Source organism: Scophthalmus maximus, chromosome 6, assembly GCF_022379125.1.
Source record: "Scophthalmus maximus strain ysfricsl-2021 chromosome 6, ASM2237912v1, whole genome shotgun sequence".
Classification (NCBI taxonomy): Eukaryota; Metazoa; Chordata; class Actinopteri; order Pleuronectiformes; family Scophthalmidae; genus Scophthalmus; species Scophthalmus maximus.
Window position 1 is genome coordinate 20,242,974 of NC_061520.1, and position 19,812 is coordinate 20,262,785.

Consider the following 19,812-nt stretch of genomic DNA (forward strand, 5'->3'; position numbering starts at 1 on the left):
TCAACATTGAGGAAACTGTTTCACATGATAAAGACTGAATCTGCGGTTCGGTTGACAGCAACCTGCCTGCCCCTCACCATAGTCATGGCACTGTGTGTGTATTCACATCGTATTCACAGGACGCTGTACGCTGATTACAGATTGTGCCTTCATAAAGCACTTAGAATAGCACAAGCGTCGCCACTATGAAAATATGCATCAGTACGAAAAAGCAAAGCGCATACTTGACATAATGTGTGCATATAATCATCTGGCAAACAAAGGCATTCACAGTGACATTCACTGAGAGGCTGAATGCTTCCAGCAAAAGCATATTACATCACAGCCGGCACTGTTAAAAACACACAATTATGTCTGTCGCCGCAAATAGAAAATAGAGGTAGAAGCGTAAATGAAAGTCCTAGTCGTACAATCAAAAATATCATTTGATTGTCAATGCGCAAATTCCCTCTGAAAAAAACGAATCTATCATTTGTGAGGATGAAGGACTCTTACATAACATTAGGCAAAAGAGAAATAAGCTTTAAATGATATTCCCAGCAGTGAACGGCCTGAGGGAGTATTTTTTTCCAATGCGCTTTTCAGGGAATACGGGCTGATTTTTTTTTTTTTTTACAGTGCTGCAGGAGAGAATACAAACTAAAACAACATTATTTGGAACCTAACGTATCTTTCTCAAACTCACTGTCCGTGAAGCAGCGGTCAGCGGCAACACGTTTTCACTTTCTCCCAAAAAGAGCTCTGTCACATGCACAAGGGTGGTCACACAGGACGGAATATTTTAACCCCATCCAACTCACATAATCAAAAGGGACTCAACTTGACAAATATGTGCTAACATAACCTCTAGGGCATCCTGAGAGTTATTGATCTTCTTTAGATTTATTTCTTTAGATCCCCTTTTTCAAAAGAAGACAGTCAAAACACAGAAATGTGATTCAGGAGGTAGAAAGACATCAAATATAGGACGATTAGGATGATGAATTCTTGCACTTTTTTTTTTGGTTATATCTTCATGGTTGAATGCACTTTTTATAAGTCCCTTTGGACAATGTAATGTAATGTAATGTAATGACTATAGCAGAGCTTAAAAGAGATTGACTCACTCCCTCCTCAATACATGCAGTTAGTCCCTGGACCTCTCAGCTCAGGGGCTGAGCAGTGTCTCCTCCTCGCTGCCTCTGCCTCCTCCTTCTTCCCCACTGCCGGCCACCGTGGCCCTGGGACAACCCGTGGGTGTGATGTCTTTAGGGGCACACACCCCATCTCTGACTTCCTGCGCGGGGTTTTTGGCTCCTGGGCGACTGGTGGCGGCGGCGGCGGCGGCCGCGGAGCTGAGACGGGCGTGAGGGCCAGGCAGACGTCCCCCACGCTGAGCTGACGGCACTGCAGGCCACAGAGGTGGGCAGTTCTCGGGGGGTTGCAGGAGGACCAGCCCTGGCCGCGCACAAAGAACGGGTACTCCACATAAACATCCACCAACTCCTGCAGAGAGAAACATGGAGACAGTTAGGAGACAGAGCTAGGCAAATGCAGCGCACACACTCGTCCACTAGGGGGTGGTGGTGCTCCAGTCTGGAGAACCTGTCTTTGCTGAATTTTTAAAACCATTAAGACACATGGTTCTTTTTTAATTATTTGAATGTATGGCATCGATTCAATATTTTCACTGTAGAACGATGGTTTAAATTCAGGCTCATACTTTGCAATTAGTTTATTTTACCACATGCCTTTAAATACATACCAAACTGTTGCCTGTAAATGAAAAATCCAGTGTAATCTATCTATCTATCTATCTATCTATCTATCTATCTATCTATCTATCTGTCCATACTTTTCGAATTAAAGCACAGATCTATCAAATTTCAACATAATTGAAGAATCGGATGTATATATCTGAAATCCTTGTGTTTTTTGTTTTGTTTGCTCTGTTTGTCAAAAAAAAGGTCAAATTAACAACGTCTGGGAAAATTGGGAGCTGGTGACACGTAAAGATGTTTGCAATGTGGTTTTAACAAACAAAGGAATACCATTGTGTTCGCAGTCATTCCAATACGAGCCCAACGCAACATTGGGTAGATATTCCGCATAAGGAGAACGATTCATTACAGCCACTTGCGAGCGTTCTGTTATGAATGTGGAATGCTACACTGTGATTTTCCGTCACCTGCGACTGTTGCTCGTGTAGAAGGATGAGGAGGCGTGAGGTGGAGGCGGAGGAGGCCGATGGGAAGATGCTCTGCACCGTGCAGCAGCTCAGGTGCAGGTCTGGACAGGCCAGCGATCCCAGCAGGAAGTCCTCCGTCTGCAAGTGCTCCACCGGTCTCAGCCGCCCGTCTCGGAGCTCGATCAGAGAGCCGGCCACAAAGTGAGGCAGCAGCCAGGGGAAACGGTTCGGGGGCGGCTGCTCGAGAGAGGGAATCCCGGGGCTGCCCTCTTTCATGGAGGTGCAGGCGCTGTTTGAGTTATCGCCAGGGGAAACCCTTCTGAAGGAATGTTCAGAAACAGGACGCTGGATAACGTTTGCTGATTTGTGCAACAAGTCACGTCGATCCTCAGGCGGAGGATGAGGTAGGTAAATGCTCAACGACGCAGGACTTGCCTTTTCCACCCGGGGAAAATACTCATCTCTCCTGTCTCTTCTCCTCGCGTATGGTCCTTTATTCCTGCCATTGCTCTGCCTGTCGGCGTGAAAACTCCTGTCCCTTAATGTCTTGAGCTGCTCCCAGTCGCACGCTTCGCCCATTCGGAAACCCTCCGAGACCAGGGAGATGGGGCTGAACCTGGAGGGGGGGTGTGGATGGCCTGGGTGGACTGCAGCTGAGCCAGATAAGTGGCCGTGGTGCTGATAGTGGTGGGGGAAGTCCCATCCGGCGTGCAGGGGGTTGAACTCTCTCCACTCTGGCCAGCCATGATGCTCCCTGAATGCCGATTGCACATGAGGCCTGGGCCTGGCGGACGGATGCATTTGCATCCAGGGCTGGTAGGGAGCAGGAACTCGTCTGGGCACTGGCTGGAATGGGCCAGTGTGTTTTGTCTTAAACTCACTGGGGCTCTTGTACGGATAAGGAGCCTTGAATGTTGCTGCATCGCACTGCTGCGGCTGCGGCTGCGGCTGCGGCTGCGGCTGCGACACCGAGCTCAGCCTTTGGTCCCTCTTTTTCAGCGGAAGGCTGTCCCTGTCCGGGACTAGAACCTGGTGTGGTGTGAAACTCATTGGCTCGCGCTGCGTGTCACTCAGACTGACACTGTAGGCCCTCCGGCAGAAGTTGAGGAGGTGTTGCGATCATGCGATGCAGACTCCATTAGTCTCTCTTGGCAAGAGTGGCAGACAGTTTGGTCCAAGGTCGTCACGATCTGAAGAGAAGGAGAAACAGACATTTTTACTAACAACTTTATATCTCCGCACTGTGTCAAGCTGGAAAAAAAAAATCACTTACCCTCCGTTCAACCTCCCTCTTTGTTCATCTGTCCCTTCCTCTCTTTCTCTTCGCAGTGTTGTTCACAGATGGCCCAGCCGTCACCCCTCCGCTCTGGATGTGCCACCATGCAGGTGAAATCACTGCCTGCAAACATCCCCATGACATCTCAACAACAAATTTGCCATCGGCTTCAACTGAAGGCTCTTCAACCACCAATTGCCGTATTGACGAGGTGATGGACATCTGATGACGCGTTTGTTGAAAGAAAGAAAAAGGAAGTCACTATGGTAACAAAGCATTGCACCGTGTGGTTGGTGAAGGAATGCGCGTAGAGAGGACGGGGCAAAGTAAAAGGTTGAGGGTGGGTGTAAAGTGAGAGGTAAAAGATCATGTCGGTATAGCTCCTCTTCCTTTGAGGTTTATCATACATTTCAATCAAAGTTTCCACGTGAAGCTTTCCACTGGAAGTGAAAAACAAAGTGTGCAGGACGATAAACACACAGCTCCGGCCTCTCTCCATCGTTCTTGGGGAGACTGACGCGATTTCGAAACACCTCAAGCTACCGAGCCATCCCCCTATACATGAATGCGCAGTGAGTCAGTATACACAGGAGGACTAGATATAATATAAGCACCTTGCAGCCACACACACACACACACACACACACACACACACACACACACACAGACACACACAGACACACACAGGCAATTTCTTACCTGCTCGACGGCCCTGCAGACATATTTACAAAAAAGTGATGCAGGGAGGTCAAGAGCCGAGCAGGACTTTTACAGCCTGTAAATGCAAAGCTCATCTCAATGCCCTGAATTATGTCATCAACATCGCTGCTGCTGAATGGACCTCTGTGACGCCCTCTGACAGTGGATGTCTGTGATATGAGCTGTTTCTCTGTTATGCGTGTGTGTGTGTGTGTGTGTGTGTGTGTGTGTGAGCACAAAACACCCTCACACTGACAGTCCTGTGTGAGCACCCGGCATACTGTAATACCGTGAGACATAAATAGATAAGTATTTGTGAGATAAATGCCCACAGTGTAAATGTAAATTTATTCAAATGGCATCGAGGTGTTGGCTGTACAGCGACCAACACACACACACACACGCACACACACAGGTGTGATCAGATCACGGTCCAAACAGGCCTGTGCCGTCATGTCGCTCTGCCTCAACTGCCTTATGAGGCTGTTGAGTTCACAACAGGTTGTTAATCTATGGAAATGTGTACACAGTGAAGCAATTGTGATAATAAAATGTTTTGCATATCAGTAGTGACAACATTGCATTTCATCAACTTGATGATTTTTTTTTTATTTTAGTCTACGCAGTGCAACACATCCAATACGTAACCTCTGGTGCCGAATCCCAAGAAAGAGTTCCTCAAACATGCATTCAGAGTTAGACCAGTGCACACATGCCATAACCGGCTTGAACGACATATTCAGAATGTCTCCGTACGTACATTAAGACAAGATGGTTTATCAGAGAAGCTTCATGTGGGAGACTTACCTACATGGTCCTCCGTCCGTCCATCCTTAATCTCTGCGCATCCGTCTTCACACAGCACATCCCACTGTGTTCACAGAAAGAACACAGACGTTCAGACGTTCACACACACACACACACACACACACACACACACACACACACACACACACACACACACACACACACACACACACACACACACCTGTCTGCCTCGTGTCGTCCTGCCTGGCTGCAGGTGGAAAGGGAGAAGCACGGCAGAATGAACAGAAGCATCCAGACAAGCTCAACAGACTCAGTCTACCAGACACCTTTTCTTTTCTTGTCTCTTTCCCTCTCCCTTTCTCTCTCTCTCTCTCTCTCTCTCTCTCTCTCTCATCTCACCTCCTACTCGCTTTTACATTTCACACTCCCACTCTACTCAGTCAGTCCTGTTAACCTTTCTCAGACAGATTTCATGTCTCTCCCTCTCTCTCTCTCTCTCTCTCTCTCTCTCTCTCCCTCTCAATCTCTCACATCTGAACTTGCTCACCCTGTGTTTGCTGCTTAGTAGCACTCTCAGCCTCTCTTCCATTTGTAATCACCCTCCTCTCTCCATATCCCACACACTCTCTCCCTGGCCTCATGTAGCTCCCTGTTGTTGCGGGTATAATTAGAAATGAGACTGCTGTGCAACTCCTCAGCTGATGGTAGGCGTATGACTGCCTGATGGCGTTTGCCTGGCGTAGTGAGGGCGGGAACACCGCTCTTTAGACTAGCCTGGACACACTCGTGCGAGGAAAAAAAGAAGAAAAAAGGGATTGTGAAACAGGCACGTCGCCACCGCAGCTGCCGTCTGACAGCCCAGGATCCGTTCCCTTGCGAATTCTCCCTGCTCGTCTCGCCCCCGGGGCCGGATGTGAGTAACGTTTCATCCCGAATGAGCGACACGTCAAACATAATGATTGCTTTGAAATGGTCAGGAATTGCTTCAGACCAAAAGAGCTCAAAGGTCAGCGTTCAGTGCAGGAGATGACCGTCTGCGGGAAACGGAGGCCTTTCATGAAACCGCCGTCAAAATAAGCAATATTCTGTCACTCGTGCCTGCTGCCTGCTCGCACTGTCTACACGTTTCCTTGCTGTCTTCTTCACCAATCTCTTACATCTCGTATTAAAGCATAAGAAAAGAGGACCTGGCTTTTGCACAGCAGCCCCGGTCCCGGCTATTGATTTTGCAGGGCCTCAGCAGGTGAACCCCCTGTCATGACAAGGCCCACACATAATTTAGTCTGAGGTGAAGAGGATTTCTCACTTTGAGTCACATCATGCTTCCGCTGCCCACTCTCTGTTTTTTTTTTGATCTTTTGGAACACACACATGCACGCACGCACGCACACACACACGCGCGCACACAGAGAAAGTTTACGGTTTTAAGAGGCCTCGCATCGCAGCGTTTGCCACATCTTGCACATGTGTACGCCAAACAACCACAACCGCTGACATTGACAAAGCGTGTGTTTTTATTGATAGAAATCTCCAATCACTCCCACCACTTCCTAACTGCTACATCAGTTATTGATGCAGCAGGCGATCACCTGATTTTTGCAGTTTCACATGGTTCGGCACAGATGCCCAGTGGGAGTTTCAGCAGTGGGAGTTTTCATGCTTACCTTATGCATGTAGAGACATAAGCAAGTGTTTGCCTTCAACAACACGTTCTGTTTCAAACCGCAACTTCTGTCGTCGATCAAAATGATTGTGCATGATTAATATAAGTTTTATTTTGTGCAGACTCTTGCGAGGACTCACAACAGCGCCATATCCTGCCTGCAGCTGAAGCAATACACTGCTTCAAAGCTTCTCCTCGAGTGCTGATGCAGTGTTTGCAAAGAGGCAGCAGTGATGTCATGCTGTTTTGTGAAGCCTCTGCATGCAAAAATTTACTTCAGCATAGAGGAAGTGGAACTGACACCTCCTCTTCGCTAGATGGAGTCCAGGGCACACAGACTCTCTGATACAACTGTGGTCTTGAATCTTGACTCCACTACAATCTAAGTAATCCACTTCTATTAAAAATGCCTCGGAGAAATACGATTCTTTTATAATCGGTTTTCTTTTTTTTTTACCATAGTGTGCAACAGTTAAAATCTTTATTGATCATATATGATCTTAAATGATTAATTAATGTTATCTGAGTTACATTTCCACCAACACCAATAAGAATTATAGTCAAAGGCAAGGGACATGTATGTTTCAAGCCACTAGTTGCCCATTGTGTCCAAATCTTATGATTATGTAAAATAAATAAATACCTGTGTTAACTTCTAGGTGCAATATTTTCTGGGGAAAACACAATGTCCCTCAAAAAAACCTTAAAAGGAATCTCGAAAAAGCTTTTAATTGTTCAGAAATATCAGTACTATTCTAATTTATTATTAAGGAAGCAGCATAATGATGACAACTTCCTAGCCAAAAGATTATTCTGTGTCCGTAAGTGTAACACCATGTTTTTATCGCCTTGACCGTGAAGGTGAAACAGAGGTCGAGAGGGTTTAAATCTGCAAAAATAAAGAGTCAGGGAACAAGAGATGGAAGAGAAGAAGCTGAGGGGAGGTGGGGGTAAGAAAGACAAAAATAACAAAGGCATGTGTCTGTCTCTCCTTGGTATTTTCCACTCTGTTACACACAATCCCTCCTTCCCTCTTCTCAATCCCTTCCTCGCTCTCCCTCAGCTCCTCCCTCCTCCCTGTCATTGGTCAGCTGGTCGGCTCCACAAAGCCACAAACTTGTTCTCGCCTCATCCAAGTGGCTCACAGTCCGCCGAGCAGCCGGAGGCAAAGCGGGGAGGGAGAGCAGCAGGACGGCAGGGCGGCAGCCAGCATCGGTCACTGTGGGGCCGGTTGGAGTGAGCAGAGGAGGTGGGAGATGAACGGCAAGCCTCTCCGCTGAACTCTCACAGGGCTGACTGGCCATCACACACACACACACACACACACACACACACACACACACACACAGTGATCTGTTACATTCCCACGATTCTCCATCAACATGAGCTCCTCATCATCCAACCTGCACAACAAACGCCTACCCTGTGAGTAATCCTTTTTATTGAAACTTCTGAACCTTTGGCAGAAATGCATGTTCTAGTTCAGGTGGATGTTTTGAGACATGCCATGTCAGATGTGGAGCAGGACATTGAAGAGGAGAACAATTCTTCTCCGTATTTGGTCGGCAGAAGTAGAGCACACACACAAACACACACACACACACACACACACAGATTGAACGTACCCTGCAATTTACAGTGGGACTTGTGTGCGCACTTCTAGTGGAAGTTTGTCCACAGCTTGTGCCACATTTTGACTTTCCTTGATAAAAAAAAAAATATCAGTGTTTAGTGTATTATTTTTTAGAAAGAACACAAATCAGCTCTTCTATGTTGCGGGCGTGTGTCTGTTGATGTGGAAGTCAGTCTGTCAAAATAGCGGCCGTTTTGTTAATGTTGGCTGAAGTGCCAGCCAACGGAAATCAGACAGGAATGTTGAATCATCACCCTGAGTAATGTTCACTTATACCAAGTGAGTAGGTCTCACACTCTCTTCCCATCCACACCCACGCACACACACATGCGTACGCACACACACACACACACACACACACTGAGGCAGGCTTGGATTGGGGCCAACACGCAGCTCCAGACAAAGATCTCCTGTTTCTAATAGGATTGTGTCTGCAGATCCCATCAGAGCCGACCGACTGCAGTGGGATCTGCGGCTCGGCCCGTGCAGACACACCAACCCAGATGGGACCTGGGGTTGAATTAGTTGCGATGAGATCAGTCTGTGATCTCATGAGGCTAAAAAAAAAAAAAGAAGGAAAAAAAGCCGGTCAGGGCTGTGACTCCTGAGAAGACGTCTCCCACCTGTTGCTTAGCCCCCACGGCCCCCTGTGCCTCCATAGAGCATTCTGTCCTGTTTTATCATCATTGTGGGAGTGTCCCCGGGAGAGGCACATCGGTGTGCTGCGGAGTGAAGGACTGACCAGCTGCAGAAGACATGTTACAGTCAGCAGTGGGTGTAAAAGGAAATGTTTGTATTCTCCGTGCAGTCTAAGCTCAGTCCCCCTTGGACTTGACCTACATAAGACTGAGGAGGTTGATGCTGTTTGATGAGCAAAAAGAAGTAAAAATCCATATTATGAACTGTCTGCACTGTATCTTTAATCAATCACATTCTGTCTGAGGGATACACTCATATCTGAGCTATACTAGATCGAAACGGGACCAAACTCAACCTCCTTTATCATTCTGCAGAATAGACGATTCATTTTTTTAATTTTGACGCGTCATTTTTTTCATTCATCGTTTCTCAAACAACACAAGTTTGAAGGAGGCTTCAAGAGCATTTAAACATTCCCGTTGGGAAATGGCAACTCAATAGTCTGCAGTCAATCTAACCACGGCTGCAGTAAGCCACAGCAGTGCTTTGAGCTAAATGCCAACATCAGCACGATGATGTGGTAACCATGACAATACTAATGTCAAGAAGGTATAGGATTAGGACCATACAGCTGCACGGTTTGCTGTGAGTCGACTTAAGATGGAACCATGCTGGGGGGGGGACCAGCTCCTCTCATTAGGTCTCTAACAAATCCATCTACTCACTGGTCAGATGAATCCTGCGTGCGTAGACAGTTAGCACCTCCAGTCATGTTCAGTGGCCCTGCACAGAGAGACAGCAGTGATTCATCACGAGAACACTCTTCCCAAAAGTGTAAACACGTTCAGTCTGTTAATAATGTGTTGTCTGAGTCACTGGGAGGAAACTGATACCCCTTAATGATCTAAGGAATTAATGAGGGAAATCAGTAAATGCTGTTAAATCAACTTCAGATCATTATTTTGTTTCACGGCCTCTGTGATTCACTCACACTAAGCTCACCAAGAGTTGAAACAATTAGTGAATTTAACGACCCCCCAAAATCCAAAGCAATTATTTTGCTAATTGATTAACTGTTTACGTCACTTCTCAAAGCCAAACGTTTGCTGGTTCCAGCCTCTCAAAGGTGAAGATTTTCTGTTTTACTTTTGTTTCACATGAAAGTTCAGTGTTTGTTGGAGTAAGTGAATGTTCACCTGGAAATAGTCATAGGCCTTTTCCTCTGACTTTTTTGTGGAGCAATTGTTATTGAATTAATCGAGCTCTAAAATGGACTGTACGTCACGTTGAGACAAAGCTAGTGACCAGCTGGTGAACATACTGTAGTTCAGCGCTGCATTCAAACTCGTGAGCCGGTGATTATGGTGTTGGAAGCCGTGTATACTGAGTGCTCGACAGTCAAGTTGTGAGATCACCACTGCATGCCAATGGCAATATGGACGCGAGTATTAATACAGTTACCGTCGGCATCGCGCGGCCAGCAAGCTAGCAGACAAAATATGTAATGCATTAAAATGCAAAAGCTTCTAATGACGGAGGCTGTTGGAATGGCTACTTGTAAGTAGAACATTTTCCTCTGACGTAATATAGAAGTACAAATGAAAACACAACTACATGTATTAACTTCCATGGCCATTTCTGAAAACGGAAGCCAAGGCCTCGCAACTCACGAGCTCATGAAAATTCAGAGGTCGCCACTCGAGGGAGACGTCCATATGGACTCTTCTTGTGAACATGGTAAACAAGACCGCGAAGAACACAACTCAAGATGAATGCTGAATGTTGGGGTGCGGTCGAATTCTCCTTTCCAATCTACTATTCCTTGACCTCAATGGATAACGTCATGAAGTCAAGGAAAGGTGACTCTAAATTGACCGTAGGTGTGAAGGTGAGAGTGACTGGTTGTTTGTCTCTGTATGTGGCCCTGCGATAGGCTGGCGACCTGTCCCCAATGTCAGCTGGGATTGGCTCCAGCCCCCCCATGACCCTTAAATGGATAAAGCGGTAGACGATGGATGGATGGATGGTTAAGGAAAGGTGTGAAGGAGAACTCATGGGACTTATAAAAAGCCAACAGCGGTGCTCAGAGAATCCGACTTGACTTACAATATACTACGTCATTATGCAAAAGTGGATGTTATTGACGTGCGTCTGTCGTGGACTAAAGAAAACGCAGCGGCTCCATCAGCATGTTTTAGTGTGTTTTACCACCTTGTGCCATCAAATGTAAATTATTCATATGCAACGGTAAATTGTATGATGACGTGGTTCATCTTCGGAAATTTGTAGTTTCACCACTGCAGACACACACCTATAACTTCCGTCGTCGCATGATAACGTATTATAGTGAAAAGTCAAGTCGGATTCTCCGAGCAGCGCTGTCGGCTTTTCCTAAGTCCCATCAGTCCTCCTTCACACCTTTCCTTGACCTCATGACGTTTTCCACTGAGGTCAAGGAATAGTAGATTGGAATAGTAGATAAGGATGGACACTTTGACCGGACCCTCAGAAGGGACGACTTGCATAAAAGTAGAATAGACTAATAATATATAAAATCCAAATAATAGACAAGAAATCCACCAAGAGAAAATTAATCAAAAGTTCCCATTTAAAAGTATTATGAAACCCAAATCATAGTTAAACTTTTTCTTGTACCTTATGCAAAAAACACAAGACACAATAGAGCAGTAATGCGGCTAAAATCCTCAGCCCACCCAAACGACCAGAGAATGTATTTGTCACCGTGTTGAGGGAGGTATTTGTTAAACCTCCCTCACAACTACTGGAAGGGGCAGTGCAGCTTTTGCAGGAGGAACCTTTGGGATAGCGGTGTGAATGTCGAAGTGTCTTGCGATGAGAGAAGTCCGCCCGCAAGGGAGGATTTAATGGAGAAAGAAACACTTTCTCCCCGTCTTCACTGGATAATCCAGTGGGTTTTTTTTTTGCGTGCGATTGCAGATTTAATTATCAGATTTAAAAAAAAGAGTGAGGGATTTGCTGAGCTTAACCGTGCCGTTCTTGTCCTCCGTCGGTCGGTTGCCAACCACTCCAGATGCACTTGGCTCTAACAAGCAGAACAAACTCATTAATGCTGTTTACTTTCACATGTGGCTGTGCAACTTGTGTGTAATTCTACTGCACTGACAGAGATCTTCACAACATTGGCTGTTGTCAGATGGCAAATACCCTTATTCTACTAATCATTGCAAAGTTATTCAGGATAAGAAGATTTGTAAATGTGAAACAGAACATGGAGATGTCATTATACCGTCGGCCGGTGAAGCCTATTGTGTTTGATCAGAACTCACAACGGTCTTCTTGTGGGCTTATGGAGGGCAGCGGGACAGGACGCTGGCCTACAAACGGTCCCATTGTTCGTCGGGACGTAATCCAGGCGGGAGGGAAGGAAGGAGAGGGTTAACACTGATGCCACTGTTGTCCCGACAAACTGGGCTAATGGTGCTGGACACTGCTTTGTCCCGGAGAGAAAAAAAAAGAAGCCAGACCTAATATGCATATTTAAAAAAAACACATGCATGCACTGAAATGTAGACCAGATAGACACACACACACACACACACACACACACACACACGCACACACACACACACACACACACACACACACACACACACACACACACACACACACACACACACACACACACACACACACACACACACACACACACAATCACACATCAATAGCTGCCATAAATAATTCACTGACCTTGCAACTGGAGCCCAGTAAATGGCAGCTTTTGGAAAGAAAACAGAGAGAGAGAGAGAAACCAAAAATAAAAAAGTGTGAGACAGAGCAGCTGCATAGTCTCCGACAATGTTCTTGTCCTTTTTCAACAAGCGTGGCCACCACCTGCTTGTTTCACTTCACTTCAAGGTATTTTTTTTTTGTGTTTGGATGGATGAAGAAATGCACACGAGCATCGCGATTGGACAGGGATCATCAGAGCGTGATGAAGCACCAGAAGGCTCAAAGATATATATATATATACATATATATATATATTTTTTTGGAGTACTAGATGTACGTTTGTTGTGCACTTTGTGGCTGCATTGCTGCGTGTGCAAGGATCACTCTCCTACCTGTGGCCACCCAGTCGATGCACTGTACTTTATAACCATTAAGACACCATTAATTACTGAGACAGTCTCAGCAACGAGACCGAACCACTAATGACCAGCTGTAGATGTAAAACAGCCTGCTGCTGCTGCTGAGGTCATTGTTGTGCTGGCAGGTAAAGAGGAGACTTACTTCAAGTAATGAGGATGTGCAGAAGCGCCTCTCCCCGTCCTCGCCATTTCTTACAACCCACGGCCATGTGTTGATTCACTTTTGACTGGCCTCTCTCCCATCATTGAAATTATCTTCAGACATCCTCCTCCTCGTGTTTAGACTCTTCCTGCAAGTGTTCCTGACATTTCCTCTCTCTCTCTTTCTCTTTCTGTGTTTACCCCTCCCCCCCTCCTTGCACGCACACACACACACACACACACACACGGCCATAACTTGTCACAGTGTCAAAGTTCATGTGAAATAGAATCTCTAAGTGTTCCCTTAGAGTTTCACGTCCGCCACATTGTCACTTTGCCAACAGGTGTTCAAGAGCTATACTAGTACTGAATGTATGGGGGGGCAAAAATAGTCGATCAATAAACAGATTCAAACACAGATTCATAATTCAATATGACAATCAAAGGTAAAATAAAATAAATCGATTAAATGCATACCTAAAGAAATGCATGTTATTTATTGATTGGGAAATATGAGGGAAATGTCTTCAATTAAATTTTCATCTTTCCCACAAATCTACTAATACTTCTGTTTTGTGTGTATCAGTGCTAAAAAGAAAAGTAGAGGTACATAAACAAAAATAAATTAATTAAGAAATAGTGTACTGTAAAAATTCAAAAACAACTGACAAAATTCCTTCATGCAGTTGTTAATCACTTATTTCTGTATTGATTGTAACATTGTTTTCTTATATTAACTTATTTATACATATAATTATTAAGTCCTGAATTAGTTTTTTGCACTATATATATTAATCCTATTACATGTTTAATTACTTATTTTTGTATTTATTTTCACATTTATTTATTTAGTCAAACTTGTATTCATTAATTGTATGATTATTTTTTATGTTATTCTGTATTTATTTCAGTATGTATTTATTCACGAGTGAATAAGTCATTTTGGCCTCCGTACTGAGACTTGTCTTCAGAGGAAAACTGGGGGAAAAGCCGTGAGAGAGCAATGACATTACTTTTTCTTTTGCTGCTTCAACCACTGCCTGCTATTTAAATCTGAAAAGCTGAGGCCACACATGGAAGTATGTACCACCACCAGAGCTATTTAAACAAGGGATGACCTCATCCGTTTGTATAGGGAAACTGCTTCTCATTAAGAAAACAGAAAAAAGCTCATCTTGGATGAAAGGAATCAAACAGAGAATCTGGAAAACTGCTCTATAATCAAAAACGGAGGAGGAAACGATGGTTCCCACTGGAGTTTGTGTTTGACTACAGTTCCCCCGAGGGGAGCATGCAGCCCGGACGACCAAAACAACTGGATCATCTGCAGAGGCGATTCTCTTGGCGCTGCGCTGCACTGACCTTCCCTCTTCCCTTGTCGCAGGGGAGTTTGCCTTGTGAGCTCACATTTTCATTTAGCACAGTGAAGGGCTAATGGCAGCCTGTGGGTGACACCAAGCCCTCCCATCCCCTCATTTAGCCTCCAGATCAATGTGTTCCCACTGCTGTTTGTGCAGTTGGTGCCTCTAAACCAGCGTGTGAGGGTCCCGTCCTTGACAACATGACAAGGGGAAAGAGGCGCAGGACACGCAGATACTGAACAAACACAGTGGGTGACTGCATTATTTGTTCTCACACTAGAAAAACAAAGATTTGGTCAATTTGAAGACAGCAAAGGCAGAGCGGTGAGTGATCTCTGTATCATCATGAGGTGATGAGGTGACAGGCAGCTGTGGCGGCCTCGTCTGAGAAGCCTGTCTCATCGTGACACCGGTTTCACAGACATCTATGACATGCAGGCTGCTGGGAATCCTTGCAGTCCACACAAGGATACAGCCATGTCTTTTATTCAACAATGTGATGATTGTTTTTTTATCGGCTTTTAAGAGTTAAGGCGTATCCCCCTCTGCTTCACCCCCCCCCCCCAAAAAAAAAGGTTTCCTGTAACCGGCATCATGTCCGAGGAGTGCGGGCCAGTCCCGTTCCCCTTACATCTCTGCTTTTGTCCAGCGCTGAATGGGCCCTTTCTCTCGCTGCCCCCTGAGCGGAGGATCTGGGTTTGTCTTTATGTGGGGAGGCAGAGTGGCACGCAGACACTATCGGCCCACTCTGCTGTCTCTCTGGCTCAGTCTGTCCCAGTCATTCCGCGTGTCCAGCGGCTCCTGAGTCCTGATCTATGACCTTTTCTTCCTCGAGTCCCCCGAGGAAGGAAGACAGGACTGACAGGGGGACAGAGAGAGAAAGAAAGAAAGAAAGATTGAAAAAAAGAAAGAAAGGACACTGGAACATTTAAACAACGAAAGACAGAATATGTCAGAGACACAGAGGATAGAGAGAAAAACAGATGGGGGAAAAAACACAGCAAGAGCAACAAAAAATAACAGAAAAAAAGAGACAGAGAGAAGATAGACAGAAGAGAGAAAGAGAATTGCGAAACCCATACGTAATCAGGATCTACACCTTTGTTCTATTTATATGCCCCCGGTGGATTCTCCCTTTTGAAGAGGACATCTTAGAAACTCTCCATCCAGAAATTCGCCCGTTCCCAGGCCCAGAAAAATATGTGTGCTTCCACCGCCAGAGATCTGAATGGAAGAACAGGAAGTGAACACAATGTCACTGACACACAAGGCAATAAACCATGGTGTTGTTCATTCTCCCATGTTTACCACAGCAACCATCTCCCGAACAACCTTGGGAAAAATCAAAATGGCAGGGAGGTGGTGCATCTGTGTCGTGCGTTAGGCCTACGCATAGTTAATGGTAGGTTCAGACGCTATAGGGAGAATCACATCGGGCTAGTCCTCAGCTTTTGGTCTAGGAGACTAATCACTGACATGGAGCCCTCCACTATCTGTGCATTCACTGACAGACACGATCCCCTCTCAGACCCCCTGCTAAATACTGTGTTCTCGAAACTTTCAGGTCAAATGAGTGACAAAAAGGGAGCTGAATAGATAAAATCGTGCATACAGATGGGCCCCATGGAGGCAAATCCATCACATTCTCAAACTTAACTGATCTGATTAATGACAAATCAATATATCATCATGTTCTTTTGGTGTAAACAAGGCCACTGATGATATCGACATGATATGTCATAAGGAAGCTATTAAAGAGAGATGTTATTGAGCTATTACTTTAGCCTGTAATGAAAAACATGTGTTACAGCAGAAATACTGTCAAAGAGCTATCTGCTCTCCTATTTAAAGAAAAGGAAGGATGGTCTTTCCTCCAATAAAAAATTCCAGAAGATATTTAATTGACCGTATTAATAAAAAAGTGTAAGCCTGACTAAATACAAAATGTTGGCAAATGGTTTGGTCAAGAATGCAAGATGGTCAGAAAAGATCTGCGGAAAAAATATCAAGTGAAAGTAACCAACTAAACAACCACATACCCACATATATTAGAACGCCATCGACCACAATATATATTTGTGAAACCAGTAAAACATTAAGCAAACACAAGTATTACCCTCCCCAAATGGTCTCTACATTTAAATGGGTCTCGACATGCAGTACAAACAGACAAAGAAAAGCACCACCAAATATCTGTCGAGCAGATAACGGAACAAGACAGACACAAAAACATCATGGCAACCTGAAGATAATAATATGTGGTCACTGTAAATGTACCTGCCCCACAGATGTAAATGGGAAATAAAAACACTGCTGTATTTCCAAATTTAAGTGTGCTAAATGACTTCTCCAAATATCTTCTCAAAAGACAGAAAGAAAGAGAGAGAGCGAAAAAAAAAAAGAGACTAAGACAGAGAGCAAGAACAAAATGAAGAATATCAGGTGAAGCTCATGCAGGTCGGTCTTCGCTCCTGAGCAGCCTCGGACCCTCCAGACGTCTTGTGACACGACACTAAAGACTCTGGGTTGTGGTCAGACTGCGACAGGATGGACATGTGATCTCATCGGCAGCGGAGACTGTGCTCAGGCCCTTCCTCGCGACGTGTGAGTGGTTGCACTAATCAGAGGTCACTGGGGTCGTCCGCAGCCGTGGAAAGCCACATCGATCAGGGTGATTCAATGGGAAAAAGAACTGGATAGGGAAGCAAAAATCAATTTGGGGTTATGCATCTGTAGCTAACCTTTAGCTGTCCACGGGCCTCGGCCCTTTAAGTAAAAACAATCAATTGTGCGATCAATCAGTGTTTGACTGAGCGGGACGAAAAACTTCAGCACAAGCAATTTGTTTTAACCTGTGATGAAAAGCATCATTTTCCTCGAGCGGGTTTACGGTGAAAATGAACTATTTAAGCAGCTGTCTGCGCTGAAGGACAGTGCCACATCCAGTACACGTTCTCCTCGGCCGGTCACATTAAACAAGAGGCCCTTCTCATTCGAGAACACACGCGTCAAACAGCCAGCCCCTGCTTGTGACTGACGTCCTGCTTCGTCAGCGCTGCTCCCTTTCGCTTCCTCAAGACTCCGCAGACAGCAGTGTTTCTGGCTGTGTGTCGGTGCGATGAGCTGCGCACCATAGACTCAGAGCCGCATCTTCAACAAAGACAAAAACGCCACAGAGACGACCACACTGGGCAGGCATCCTGTAATGACTCGCCTTCTCAGTGCAAACTCCTTCACTCGCATAACCGCAATCACACATCTCACCTCCTGCAGGGGACCCACAGTGACACCTGCTCTCTGTCTTTGGTGTGTCATGCTCTTTCAGATGTGACATCTAGTCAGTCTAATGCTGCAACATTTGGACCGAGCAACGCGTCTCCTGCGTCCTCCTCCCTTCCCTCCCGTGTGATCAGAGCCAGCGAGGTTCCCTGTTCCCAGGACACAGGCCGTCACCCGGGGCAGCGCAGAGCCGCAGTGACAGGCCGCGTGTCCTGCCGTCACCACAGACGCGTGTTCCCGACTCAGTGGAGGCGCGGTGCTGATGTAGCACTCTGAAGGAGGCAACCTGTTGATGCTTATAGGCAACATCGGCATTATTTTGGGCAGTGACAGTAGATTTCCCCTGACTAAAGCAGTTACACGTTCAGCTCAGTATGCAGGAATATCTTCTCTTCTGAGTCTGAGACAAGGCATCCCTGGAATCCGTTCCTCTCCTTGTATTGTAATCTTCCTGAGCTGAATGTCTGTCTGTTCTCCGACACCCGGTGCTACAGCTATAGAGCCACTAAGACATGCTGCTCTCGACGCAGGCCAGATAATCTTCACTCCGTTCCCAGTTTAGAAGCCTCATCCAATTAGTTCAATGACTGGCGGCAGATTGCATTACATTATATTCATTTTGATGACGCTTTTGTCCAACGCACCTTACAAATATCGGAATCGAAACCCCGGCCTTATTTAACCAAAGTCAATGGTGTAACCCTCTAAGCCATACCAGCTTACACAGATTGTAGAATCTCCTGAAAAACTCAGACATTGCTCTAATGACCATGCAGCATATGGATATTAAGTACTGAAGGAAACAGAATGGAAACACAGAGAGAGTTGGACATGAGACATGAGAATGCATCAATCTCATCCAACTTCAAAGACAAGAAAGCATATTAGAATGTTCTCCAAAATATATTCAATGTCCTTCAACTTGGTGGCTTGCTTTGTATTTTTATACACAACATATATACATGTATACATTTTAGCCCAATTGTAAATGCTGTTTTCATCTCAGTGGTCGTCACAGTCACTGACATGACTACAGTTCACCCTCCACATTGCACTCATCTTTATTACAATGATTCTGATGATGAGGGGGTATAGTGACGAGTGAAGGACCTGACAGGCTGCCTTTGCAAATCATTCTGTCGACCAGGTCTGGTTTATAGAATTGACATGCTGGTACAGTGTTGAGGTTTTAACAGTTTGTTTAATTAACCTTCCGTTTGTTTTATCATGTGTCAGGGGAAGTAATCATAATTGAAAATTCTATGGGGAAAATGGTGCCAATGATACCAATTATTTTACAGTTAAGATATCAACAATACATGAAACTGTCATGTCATCGTGTCTCCTTGCTATGTTTTATTTCAATATTCAATCTCAGCAAACTCCACCTCCCTAAACCGGCCACTTGTAGCTCAATGTCCCCCCCTTCTGGTTGCTAACATTTGACCCCAGTGCGAGTGTAAAGTATGTGTCACGTCATACAACAGCCAGTAATTTGCTCACAGACACCGGAGAAACAAATGGGTTTGGGAAAACTCCATGTGTTCTGTTTGATTTGAAATCAGCCTTACATGATATTTGGCGGAGCGACTCCAGATGTCTAATGTCCTGTCCTTCTGTTGTATTTGCCAGCGGAGACCGAGCGAGGCCAGAGGCTCCCAGATGTGGATGCAGCGCAGTCGCTCAAGCTGAGAGAGAGACAGCGTTTCTTCGAGGAGGTCTTCCAACACGATGTGGATGTCTACCTGTCCTCGGCACACCTTTGTATCAGGGACTACAAGAGACGTGAGTTGGACCGGTGGCATTTCTGTGAGCACACTGATATGAGGGAGCGGAAAATATGAGAATATCCTAAACTTCCTCTCTTCTTGCAGCCCCCATTGGCAGCATCTCATCCATGGAGGTGAATGTGGACATGCTGGACCAGATGGAGCTGACTGACATCTCTGACCAGGAGGCTTTGGATGTTTTCTTCGGCTCTGGAGGAGAAGAGGGAGTGCTGACGCCCCCACTGCCCGGTATGAAAACCAGCAGTAAAACAGAGATTATCAGAAAT

The 19,812-nt window shown here is 45.5% G+C and overlaps 3 protein-coding genes across 6 annotated transcripts in view; 1 reads left to right on the forward strand and 2 right to left on the reverse strand.

The window, feature by feature from the left end:
• On the reverse strand, positions 1-8,138 carry LOC118309376. Of its 4 annotated transcripts, none has more exons than XM_035631427.2 (6): positions 5,458-7,705; positions 5,131-5,157; positions 4,950-5,013; positions 3,441-3,566; positions 2,168-3,357; positions 1-1,485 (listed from the first exon to the last, which is right to left on the reverse strand). In XM_035631427.2, the coding sequence occupies exons 5-6, from the start codon at positions 3,215-3,217 to the stop codon at positions 1,114-1,116; spliced, it is 1,422 nt and encodes a 473-aa protein (XP_035487320.2). In that variant the 5' UTR covers positions 3,218-3,357; positions 3,441-3,566; positions 4,950-5,013; positions 5,131-5,157; positions 5,458-7,705; the 3' UTR covers positions 1-1,113. The 4 variants fall into 4 exon arrangements, with proteins under 4 accessions (XP_035487320.2, XP_047188650.1, XP_047188649.1 ...); XM_047332694.1 differs by having other exon boundaries at positions 3,441-3,665; XM_047332693.1 differs by lacking the exons at positions 5,131-5,157; positions 5,458-7,705 and adding an exon at positions 7,881-8,138 and having other exon boundaries at positions 4,950-5,130.
• LOC118309379 (dysbindin-like) overlaps positions 7,732-19,812 on the forward strand; it is a 12,938-nt gene continuing 857 nt past the window's right edge. Inside the window, exons 1-3 of the mRNA XM_035631434.2 lie at positions 7,732-7,998; positions 19,389-19,541; positions 19,631-19,774. Coding sequence (XP_035487327.1) covers positions 7,956-7,998; positions 19,389-19,541; positions 19,631-19,774 — 340 coding nt within the window. The 5' untranslated portion in view covers positions 7,732-7,955. The remainder of the gene's footprint in view (positions 7,999-19,388; positions 19,542-19,630; positions 19,775-19,812) is intronic.
• Positions 15,079-19,812, reverse strand: part of LOC118309377 (protein LSM14 homolog B-like) — an 18,105-nt gene continuing 13,371 nt past the window's right edge. The window contains exons 11-12 of the mRNA XM_035631431.2: positions 15,577-15,701; positions 15,079-15,335 (exon numbers count right to left, since the gene is read on the reverse strand). The gene's annotated coding sequence lies outside the window, so the exon portion shown is untranslated. The remainder of the gene's footprint in view (positions 15,336-15,576; positions 15,702-19,812) is intronic.

Coding starts and splice junctions, on each gene's coding strand:
- LOC118309376 (XM_047332693.1), bottom strand. CDS start 3,217: ATGAGTTTCACACCACACCAGGTTCTAGTCCCGGACAGGGACAGCCTT. Junction 1,486..2,167: donor TACACGAGCAACAGTCGCAG/GTGACGGAAAAT, acceptor TTCTCTCTGCAG/GAGTTGGTGGATGTTTATGT.